This window comes from Onthophagus taurus, chromosome 3 (genome assembly GCF_036711975.1).
Source record: "Onthophagus taurus isolate NC chromosome 3, IU_Otau_3.0, whole genome shotgun sequence".
NCBI classification, from domain to species: Eukaryota; Metazoa; Arthropoda; class Insecta; order Coleoptera; family Scarabaeidae; genus Onthophagus; species Onthophagus taurus.
Genome location: NC_091968.1, coordinates 11,030,952 through 11,043,112, shown reverse-complemented (window position 1 = coordinate 11,043,112; position 12,161 = coordinate 11,030,952). Strand labels below are relative to the sequence as shown.

The window sequence follows — 12,161 nt, the reverse complement described above, 5'->3', positions numbered from 1 at the left end:
TGAATTTGGTTCGAAGTTGCAACAAAAAAGTGGTTCAATTTATTTTTAGAATTTACTCTGGAATATTTTTCTGTTCTTCATAAAAATCATTGTCGATTTATAATAATAAGTATTATTTTAATCTATATTCTCCTTGGAATATATCTATTTTTTCTCATTCTTCCTTTTGGAATTATTCTTATTTTTTCCCCCTTGGAATATATCTATTTTTTTCTCATTGTGCCTGTTGGAATTATTCTTATTTTTTCCCTTTGGAATATATCTATTTTTTTTTTCCTCGTTCTTCCTTTTGGAATTATTTTTTTTTATTATTATTCCCCTTGGAATATATATATTTTCTTTTCTCTTTCTTCCTTTTGGAATTATTTCTTTTTTATTCCCCTTAGAATATACATATATTGTTTGGAATTGTTTTTTTTCTTCTTTATACCCAGTTGAAGATTATCTCCCACGTGGAATCGTTACTTTAGAATTTATTTCTTTAACCCCTTGGGGTTTATTATCTTTGTTTTCCCTAAGAATAATTATTGGGATTATTATTGCAATTGTGCTTTTGGCCTTCAGAAGTTACGACCCCTATATAATTATCGTTTTCTTTCATCATGTCGGAAAAACTCGTCAAACTCACTTTACGCCGTACTGGCTTTTTAAATCATCTCACAGAATCTATGAATCTTGCACAAAATCTTCCTAACGATCCTATACAACATCTCATGTTCCAAGAACGAGCTAAAGATGCAGAAAAGGCATACGAAGAATTCAAGACTGTGCACAATCAGATAATTGGTATGATCGACGAAGCTGACTTTGAAGCTCATGATGAAGTTCGAGCTAAAGCAGATACAGCTTTCTATACTATAAAAGCGCATCTTTATAAGCTTCAGCCACCACCACCTCTAACACCTACAACACCTCCAACTCCTCATTCTTCGTTGCCGTCTGCAACACCCAAATTAAATAAATTAACGATACCTGTTTTTGATGGGAATCACAAAGCCTGGCCTACATTCTTTGATCTATTTAGAACCATGATTCATGAAAACGAGTCTCTATCCAAAGTAGCAAAATATCAATACCTTCTGACTTCGTTGAAAGATGAAGCTTTGAATTTAATAAAAGGCTTGCCAGTGACGGAAGACAATTACACCATTGCTTATACCACCTTAAAGGGCAGATATCAGAATCGCCGACATCTCGCTACTATGTATTACAACGAAATACAACACACAAAATCGTTATCCGAATCATCTCCAAAAGCAGTTCGTTTACTTGTCGATACTTTTAAAGAAAATGTCGAAGGATTCAGAAGTCTTGGCTTCCCTGTGGATCAGTGGAATTTTCTGTTATTCAACATTCTTTTACAAAAACTTAATAAATCTACCAAAACTAAATTCGAGACTGAGCACAGCTCACACGAAATTCCTACATATCAACAACTGATTGATTTCCTGGAAAACCAAGCAAAGGCGTTGGATGCAGTACAACTCACTACATGTGAAACCACTTCTCGTAATTATAATAAAGCTTCTGTTCATTATCCAACAAAATCTTCTGTCAATCTGAAAGTTGAACAATCACCACTGAATACTAAATGTCCATTGTGTTCAGAAGCACACCCGATTTATCGATGTAACAACTTTCATTCCAAAAAACCTCTTGAAAGACTTAATTATGCTAGAGAAAATAATTTATGTCGAAATTGTTTAAATTCAAAACATTCAACTAATAAATGTTTATCAACACGACGCTGCAAGCATTGTCAACAATCTCATCATTCTTTACTGCATCTAAAACCTCCACAATTATCTTCAGTTCCTGTTGAAGTTACCAATTGCAATCTGAATGCTGAAACTACGTCATCGTCACCGCAAGTCTCCCATGTGATCCTGCCAACTGCGTTGCTCCACATTAAAGATCGATTTGGACAGTTTCATGTCGTACGAGCCTTGATCGATTCTGGCAGCATGTCGAATTTCATCACTCATAAACTGTCGAAACGTCTTCAACTCCATCGCACCTTTGGAACTTCAATTGAAATCCGTGGCCTCAACTCCATGACGTCAATATGCAACCGAGGATCTGTTAATTGTCTTATTAAGCCTTGTACCGACACTACACCTGAATTTGAATTCAATGCCATAATCACACCAAACATTTGTGCCGATCAACCACTAATGTCAAGTTACATAAAATCATATCCCCATCTTCGTAAATTAGAATATCACTCCGAAGAACTCTCTAAAGTAAAAGAAGTCGATTTATTACTTGGAGCGGAATTGGTACCGCACATCCTCACTGGTTCACGAGTTTCGAGTGGAAAAAACGATCCTATCGCCTTAGAATCCGTATTTGGATGGATTCTAATGGGCCGATCCAGGTCTCCTTCAACATATTCGTTGACAACTTGTCTCTCAACAACTGAAAATCCCTTAGATCAATGCCTGAAGAGATTTTGGGAGATGGAATCTATTCCTATAAAACCCTCATTGTCTAAAGAGGAACAAAAATGTGAAGACCATTTCAAGAGTACATACCAGCGTGCTGATTCAGGGCGTTTTATTGTATCTTTGCCATTCAAAAGTGATAAACCATCCTTGGGCCATTCCTATCAAACTGCCTTAAAACGTTTTCATTCTCTGGAATACAGATTTTCCAAAAATGTGGAGTTGAGAAACGATTATACAAAATTTATGAATGATTATATATCATCTGAACACATGAGTATCATTTCTGGTGAGTCTACTAAATCTCCTTTAGCATACTATATTCCACACCACTGTGTATTACGAGCAGAAAGTGCCTGCACTAAACTAAGAGTAGTTTTCGACGCCTCAGCGCGATCGTCAAATGGGAAATCCCTAAATGATAACCTTCTTATCGGCCCAAAACTACAACAAGATATAATGAAAATTCTGTTAAATTTTCGATGCTTTAAGTATGCTTTCATTTGTGATATAAAACAAATGTATAGGCAAATTCTTCATAGGCCCCAAGACAGAGATTACCAAAGAATCATTTGGAGATCATCTCCTGATAAACCAATCCAAGAATATCGATTGAATACCGTAACATATGGGCTTGCTTCATCACCTTTTTTGGCGCTTCGCACAATTTTAGAACTGTCCAATTTATATTCACAAGAATTTCCAATGGCTTCTGAATCACTAAAACATCATATATATGTAGATGATATCGTCACCGGTGCTTCCACTATCGATGATCTACTTAAGTTACAAAAAGAATTAATAATGGTGTTACAAAAGGGTGGTTTTGAACTTCGTAAATGGGCAAGTAATAATGAAAGAGTATTATCGTCTGTCCCTATTTCTGATCAATTATCAACAATATCTTTCGAATGTGAAGAAATAAATTGCGTCAAAGTCCTGGGCTTGCAGTGGAATCCAGTCAAGGATACATTTACTTATTCATATACAGCCCGTGTTACTCAATGTACAAAAAGAACAATTCTATCAGAGATCGCCAGAATCTACGATCCCTTAGGATTTTTAACACCGTGCACATTAAAGGCCAAACATTTGATACAACAGCTATGGCAATTGAAAACGTCATGGGATGATTCCCCTCCGGAATTTATCAAGACTTCATGGAACATGTTTAAATCCAAACTCCCATTGTTATCAAAATTTAACCTGTCCCGTTGTATGATCCTTGATAATCCCACCAGCATTCAATTACATTTATTTTGCGATGCATCGCAGATAGGTTATTGTGCCGTTGCCTATATTCGAACAACAACTAATGAAAACAAATGTTATACTCATTTTGTTTGTGCTAAAGCTCGTGTAGCTCCTCTAAAGGTTATTTCTATTCCTCGATTAGAACTCTGTGCAGCTCTTCTGCTTACTGAGTTATTTGAACATATCAATGAAGTTTTATCACACAAAATTCAGTTTGAATCCATTTATGCATGGTCAGACTCCCAAGTCGTGCTGTCTTGGCTTGCATCTCCTGCTCAAAGATGGAAGGTCTTTGTGGCAAATCGTGTCACTAAAATACAAGAAATTTTACCGATTAATCATTGGCGACATGTTCCGTCATTAAATAATCCCGCTGATTGCGGTTCTCGTGGATTGTTTCCTGATCAATTAATCAATTCCGATCTTTGGTGGCAGGGCCCATCATGGCTCTGTGATCATTCCGATAATTGGCCGTCTAGTCCATCTATGATTGCTGAAACGAAAGACACAATAGAGGAACAAAGACAACTTTTCATAAATGCTATTGTGATTGAATCTCATATCTTTGATACTCTCCTTAATAGTTTTTCTTCTTTATCCAAGATAAAACGTATTATTGTTTATTGTAAACGATTCATTCTTCATTGCCAACGAAAAAAGAAATCATTTTCTATGGTATTATCCCCATTTGAATTACATGGTGCATTATACTCATTGATTCAGCATGTGCAAACTCAAACCTTTTCTTTTCTATTCACCGCTATCCGTCACAATAAACCAGTTCCTAAACCCTTTCATTCATTATCTCCATTTGTCGATCGTGACGGGTTGATCAGGGTGGGTGGACGATTAAAACAATCTGAGTTACCGTTCGATCAGACACATCCAGTGTTGTTGCCCCGGAATTCGCGACTAAGTGAATTAATTGTGGAAGAGGTTCATCGTGAGTTCTTGCATCCGGGATACCGAACTGTCTTATCATTGGTGATGCAACAATTTTGGATCATGGGCTCAAGATTTGTAATCCATCGTGTATTATCAAGATGCATTCCATGTTTTAAGATGAAACCACGTTCGTACGCACCAGTCATGTCAGATCTCCCTAAGTTCCGAATCGAAGAAATTAAACCATTTTCCAAAGCTGCAGTGGATTTTGCAGGACCTGTTTTTACCACATTAAATAGAAGTCGAGGTTCTAAATCTGTCAAGTCGTATATCTGTGTTTTTGTCTGTACGGCCACCAAGGCCATTCACCTTGAACTTGTTTCAGGTTTATCCACTGATGCCTTTTTAGCAGCACTTCGCCGATTCGTTTCCCGTCGAGGACGATGTTCTATACTTATCTCAGACCAAGGGACCAATTTTATAGGCTGTAATAATCGTTTGAAAGAAATGGCAGAAATCGTAGGTGTCAAACTTGGCTTAGAATGGAAATTCAACCCACCTGGAGCACCACATTTTAATGGTTTAGCTGAATCCAATGTAAAGTCAGTTAAGACTCACTTGATAAAGGTTATTGGTAGTCAAGTGCTCTCCTTTGAAGAAATGTATACCGTTTTGACACAGATCGAGGCGGTTTTAAATTCAAGACCCTTGACTCCCGTGTCAAGTGATCCAAACGATTTACAAGCCTTAACTCCAAGTCACTTTTTACATCTTGAACCATTAAATTCTTGTATTGTAGATCCTGATCTATCCACGGTACCTTGCAGTCGTCTCGATCGATGGCAGCTTCTACAAAAAACCGTTCAAGATTTTTGGAAACGTTGGAAACACGACTACCTACACACACTTCAACAAAGAACTAAATGGACTGAATCTTCATCCAATCCCGTCGTCGGAGATATGGTTCTGATTAAAAATGAAAACCGACCTTCTTTCCAATGGGACCTTGGAAGAATTGAAGAAATTCACCCCGGAAAAGACGGGGTAGTCAGAGTAGTCACCCTAAAAACTTGCACTGGTCGTTTGACGCGCCCAGTAGTGAAAATTTGTCCGTTGCCAAAATAAAATAAAATAAACAACACTTTCCTTATAAAAAAAAAATAATAATAAATAATTAAAATTAATATTTTTTGGTGGGTAGAATGGCTGCGCAAGCGCGGGCATTTAGCAAAAATTTAAGAATTACGGCTCGACCCGAACCACACACATATTTTTGACTTCGCCTTTGTAACGCGACTTTTAAAATTATTTTTTATAAGTTACGCATTATTATAATATATATAAAAACTGTGATATAGTGTCGAAATCGCGATAGGGAACAGCGATAGGGACAATAAAGTAAGAAATTAATAATAATTATTCATATATCTTTTCCTTTTAATATCTTCCTTTTTTTCTTTGAATCAGTACCTTTTATTTTGTTTCCGAACCGTTTTCGAGCAAACAATAGCTATTCTTTAATTATTCCAAAATATATGTGAAACAAAAAGAATTCGGAAACGTTCAACAAAAATAAAATTGTAATAAAAATAACAATATGTTTATGAGAATTGTGAGGTCATAATTGTAGGAACAGTAGAGACTTGAAATTATAGCTAAGTTCAGGTCAGTACATCCAACATGTCTGGATGTCTGACTTTTTGATTACCCCCACCACCACCACATACGCACTCAAGATTATATACAGGGTGTCTCAGCGAGACCGGTCATTAGTTGTTTCTGGGGTTCTGGCCAAAATAAAAATTTGAGAATTCAGACTTAAGTATTATCAATTACGTTCTCTTCGTCTAAAATATTTTCAGATTTTTAGCACTTCCGGTTATACCGGAAGTCGCCACCTACTTTATTTTTTTAAATGGAACACCCTGTATATTTTTACATATTTGGATTTGTCTGTTTTCAAGGTTTATAAATAACTTTACTTTTTGCAATTTGATTCGGCGGTTCTCGAGTTATTCGAATTTTTCTAGAAAAATCTGCTCCAGCGGACATTTGTTCAAAAAATCATAGAACACTGGTTTTTTGAGATATCAATTTAGGATTCAGAACATGCTTAAACAACATTATGGAGTATGTTTTGGTGCCGAGAACGGCTGTCTAGATCGTTTGTTCACTTTACTATGACACGTTAACTTTTCGAAATTTCGAAGCACCATAACTTCATTTTTTTAAATGGCACCCCCCATATTTTATTACTTAGTCGTCTTCGGCGTCTCATTTTACATCTTTTATACTCGATATGTCCTATGCCTAACATTAATAGTTTGAGAAATAATTAGGGTTTTTTGAAAAATGTTCACATATAACAATAATAATAATAATAATAGTTTATTGGCATAAAAGAATACTACAATATACATTAAAATAACTAAGTAATAGAGTTTGCCAAAGGGTATTTCCATCAGTAAGCCAAATTATGGCGTCCTGGACTTCCTGGAAATCCCATACACAAAAAAAAAGAAATATATAAAAAAAACACAATAAAGTAATAACAAATCAAAATTAAATTCTATCTGAAACAATTATCGTGGCCGATAAGTAAAAAACGAAAAAAATGTAAAAAATGAAGAGCCTAAACAAACTATTAACAAATTATTTAACAAACTAAAAAGAAAAAATATATATATACACTAATTCGAGTTGAAGGTAGAGCGACGCGCTAGTCATTAAGCAATTTAAGACGCAGAGACTCTTTAAAAGTGCGAAACGATGGTTGAACAAAAAGCAGACTGTACTTATTCAAAATACATGCCGCGTTATAACTAAAAGACCTCTTGAACAATTGGGTACGGTGTCGAGGAATGTCTATGAGGTCCTTACGCCGTACATTAATATATTATGAATGTCCGTTCTGTAAGTAATTTTGTTGGTGAGGTAAGGTGGTAGCTTACTTGACACAACTTTATAAAGAAAACAACCAAAATGTAATTGACGACGACTTGACATACTCAGCCACTTCAACTCCCCTAGCTTATACGATACTCTCTGACGTCGGCGTATACCAAATATAAAACGAATACAAGAATTCTGAACTACCTGAATACGTCGCGTCATCAGTCAACAGGCAGTGGCCGTAAATTGTGTCACAGTATGTAAAATTGGATAAAATTACAGACTCGCAAAGATTCTTTTTAATATCGGCGTTCAAGACTTGCCTATGAGCAACAGCATTTTCAATTTTGCGTAAGCACGCCTAATCAGTTCACTTGTGTTACGTGTAAACCTTAAGCTGTCGTCAATGTAAAGACCAAGATCCTCTCATTTTACATCTTTTATACTCGATATGTCCTATGCCTAACATTAATAGTTTGAGAAATAATTAGGGTTTTTTGAAAAATGCTCACATATAATAATAATAATAATAATAGTTTATTGGCATAAAAGAATACTACAATATACATTAAAATAACTAAGTAATTGAGTTTGCCAAAGGGTATTTCCATCAGTAAGCCAAATTATGGCGTCCTGGTCTTCCTGGAAATCTTCCTTGACACAGACCTTCCTCTCCAATTCAATTCCATCTATAAAGATATGGGCCATATTGCTGACAAGCGCTTTGGATTCCCTACCCCCGAATACCATATAGACCGATTTATTTCCATTTAACAAAAGACCATGTTTCTTAGTAATATTTAAGAATTTATCTAGATCATTGTTTACATCTGCAACAGACTCTAGCACATTATATGAGCTAAAGCTGTGGTAAAGTTGTGTGTCATCCGCATAGATATGAAATTTTGAGCAAAAGCGGTCAAAGATCGACATTTGAGACGTATAGATAGTGAACAAAAGGGGACCCAATGTAGAGCCTGCGGCACACCAGACCTCAATACGGCAGGATCCGACACATCATTATCAATAACTAATTGAATTAAAATTTCTCTTAATACACTGTTTGATGTTGACAATAATATTATTGTATTCTATTTAATTTTAATTTAATTGTACGTTATGTAGACGTCTTCTGAGGACGACCAAGTAGTCGAAATCGATTAGGACAATTAAAATAAAACAACATCAAACAGTATATTAAGAGAAATTTTAATTCAATTAACTATTTTGGTGAATATGGATAACTTTCGTGATATTATCAGTAACCACATACTGACTTCTCCCGCACAGATAATTATTAAAAAAATTTAAGGCTGTATTATTGAACCCAATATAATGAAGAATTGCTAAGAGAAGTTGATGATTAATAGTGTCAAACGTTTTAGAGAAGTCAAGTAAAACCAAAACAGTAGCTGCGCCATTGTCCGTTGCAGACATAACATCATCAATAATTGTCGAAAGTGCGGTTGCACAACTATACCCAGGCCTAAATCTTGATTGGATGGAGGGCAGAATATGAAACCGTTCCAAGTGCTCACGTATTTGTTCCGCCACGACCCTTTCCAAAATTCCCGACAAAGTACTTAAGATACTAATTGGCCTCACATCCGAGAAGGAAGAAGCAGTCGATGACTTAGGTATAGGAACAAGTTTGGCAGATTTCCATTTCTCAGGAAAGACACCAAACTCTAAACAAAAGTTAATTACATGCAGGAGGTAGGGAGTTATGTGTGGACAACAGAAATCCAACATCCTAAGGCTTATACCATCAATCCCCACCACTTGACTCGACATCCTCATCAAGATAATATTGATCTTAGATTCATTTACTTTCTGGAAAAAGAAATTTTTCACACCAGGTCTGACATTATTAGCATAAAAGTTGTGCACGTCCGGGTCGACCTCCGCAGATCGTCCCGAAATCGAAGAAAAGTACCCATTCAAAGCTTCAACATCTCTCAGACTCGTCGGTAGGCAGGGTTTTTTTTATTGTAAATATTCAACTTGCGCAGCTCTTTTTTCACACTTAATTGCATTAGTCGTATAATTCCGCAATTGCTTATAATAGTCCCAGTGAGCTACATGATTAGTGCGTTTAAATTTATTTAAAGCTTTGTCACGCAACGACATCATCAATTTTACATTATTGGTAATCCACGGACTAGACTGTCTAGGAATAATTGTACAAATTGGCGCATGTATATCGAAAAGATTGGAGATATTACAGCTCAAGAAATCGACCATATCATCCACACTATCCATGTGAAATATTAAATGCCAATCAATGTTGGCTAAATCCCGAGAAAATAATTCATAGTCGAAGAGTCTATACGAACGAAACGACACTGGCTTCCTCAGCCAGTGTCGTTCAGCCCGTGAGTTGCACCTCAGCCTTCAATTTTAATTCACAAAACGTCAGGCAGTGATCCGAAAGTTCGTGAACATCAATCACCTGTGAATCCATGATCGAAACACACTCAGAAACAGCAATGATATCGAGGAGCGTGGAATTATGACCTATTCTTGTCGGTTTATCAACTATTTGAATCATATCATAACTATGTAAAATTGCATTGAACGCGAGAACATTACTGTCATTTATTAGTAAGTTCAAATTACAATCACCCACCAATATTAAACCATCACCCAATAAAAACATATCCGCTAGGGTTTCATTCAAAGTCGATATGAACATCCGGGTGTCAGTGTTAGGAGGTCGATAGCATATACCTACCATAAAAGTACCAAAATCAATTCGAATCTGCAACCACAATTGCTCCAAAAAAGTGAAACACTGCGTAGGCAAAACTTTGTGTTTGATATTGTCACGAATATAGAACGCCACACCCCCACCCCTGGCGCCACGATCCCTTCGAACAAACTTATAACCGCGTATTTCGATCAACGAGTCTTCAACTGCTGAACTCAACCAGGTTTCGCTTAAGCCAAAAATATCAAATCTATTCAATCGCGTCAAAGACAGCACGTCATCCACCTTATTCGCCAAAGAACGAATATTCAGGTGCGATACTTTAAACATTTAGAAATTTTCCTAAACGGTTACTATCCGTCGACAATCAAAAACAACTCAAAAGAAAAAAAAAGTTTTTCTCCTTTTTGTATTATAGAGAGTTATAAGTTGTACATAAGCGGAAGCGGAAAAGACAGAAAAAAAAATACACATAAAATAAAAGAATATGCATATAACAATAAACTAAATTAAAGTAAGCAAGGCAAAAAAATTAATGGTATAAAAGAAACCCGAAACAAAAAAGAAGAAAGATAAACGCCTTAATAAATTATTCTCTTCCTTACGCCATTCGATTCCAAAATATAGATTGAACCATCTCGACTCCAAACCGCATTTTTTCCGAGTTCTTCCCTTAGTTTCCTTAGCTGCGAAGCTCGATAACTGGTCAGATCTTCAGCAATGGTAACGCCGGAATTTTTTAATGACTTCTTTTTTGAAAAAATCCTTTGTTTAGTTTTGTAGTTTATAAATTTAACGATTATTGCGCGATTATATCATATCGATATTAACCTAGTGTCCTAGTACCACGACTTACAGAAACACCCTGTATAATGTCCCTAAAGAGCTACACTCACCACCGAGTCACCCGACCTCAACCCCATAGAGCACGTATGGGACCTTCTTTAACGATTACGGGAATGGCAGAGTATTTCACCAGAAATTAGAGCTAGTTTAGTTGATTCATTGAATTCAAAAATTTTCATTCAATACTTCACTGAATTACAGTTCGGAAGCTGAGATATTATCATTTTGTGGAGTGTATGTAGACTTTATTGTATCATTGTATGTGTGTCACTCCTATGTGGTTGAAGTTAGATTCAGATTCGAATCTGAAAGGAATTCAGTGGAGTGACTCCTATGTATTTGTATAATCTATCAAATTGTCGAGACATATTGTTGGTTACAATTATTGATAATAGGAACAAGGAACTTTTTGACGGTTTTGTCATCTTTTATTATTAGGACTAGACTAACACTAAAACTAGAACTAGCACTAGCATTCGAACTAACACGAGACCTAGAACTAGAAGCATTCGGGTTTAGCCGTCTTAAAAGACGTACGGCTAAATCGGAATGTTTTTAGTTCTAGTGTTAGTTCTAGTTTTAGTTCAATTGAGATATACTACACACCTGGCGCTGAATGACAACTAAAACTAAAGTTCCTAGATTACTAAAGTACCGCAATTTGCCGCCATTTTGGCTCCATAGTCAAGCGGCAAATTTAAAACATTAATAAGGGGTTATTTATTGATACAACATAAAAGATTAAACAGTTTATTGAGAAAATACCTACTAGTGATAGAAATATTAGAGGAAACAAGTTAACTTTTTCAAACTTTTTCACTTTTTTGCCTCTCACTATGTATTCCTTTTTCTGCTTTTTCAATCCATAATTTATAAAAACATCTATTAACAACAAAGTTGTCCTTCACAATTTCATTTTACTCCAATTTACTTGATGGGTTGTTTTCCACTATTGGTTTTTCTACACGACGATTTCATCAAGCTTTTTGATTTTTTATTAACAATAAACTGACCTCACAAACGACTGACCATTCTTCTTTTTTTCTCGTGGTACTCTGAAGAGTCGAAAGCCCTTCTCACTCGTATTTTTGCAATTCCGAAGGCATTATTACACGTGCAACATTTTGTAA

At 35.8% G+C, this 12,161-nt stretch overlaps 1 protein-coding gene across 1 annotated transcript; it reads left to right on the top strand.

The window, feature by feature from the left end:
- Positions 1-602: 602 nt before the first annotated feature.
- On the top strand, positions 603-5,708 carry LOC139429350 (uncharacterized). The gene has a single exon (XM_071195036.1). It carries the CDS (start codon positions 603-605, stop codon positions 5,706-5,708), a length of 5,106 nt encoding a protein of 1,701 aa, XP_071051137.1.
- The last annotated feature ends 6,453 nt before the right edge of the window (positions 5,709-12,161 follow it).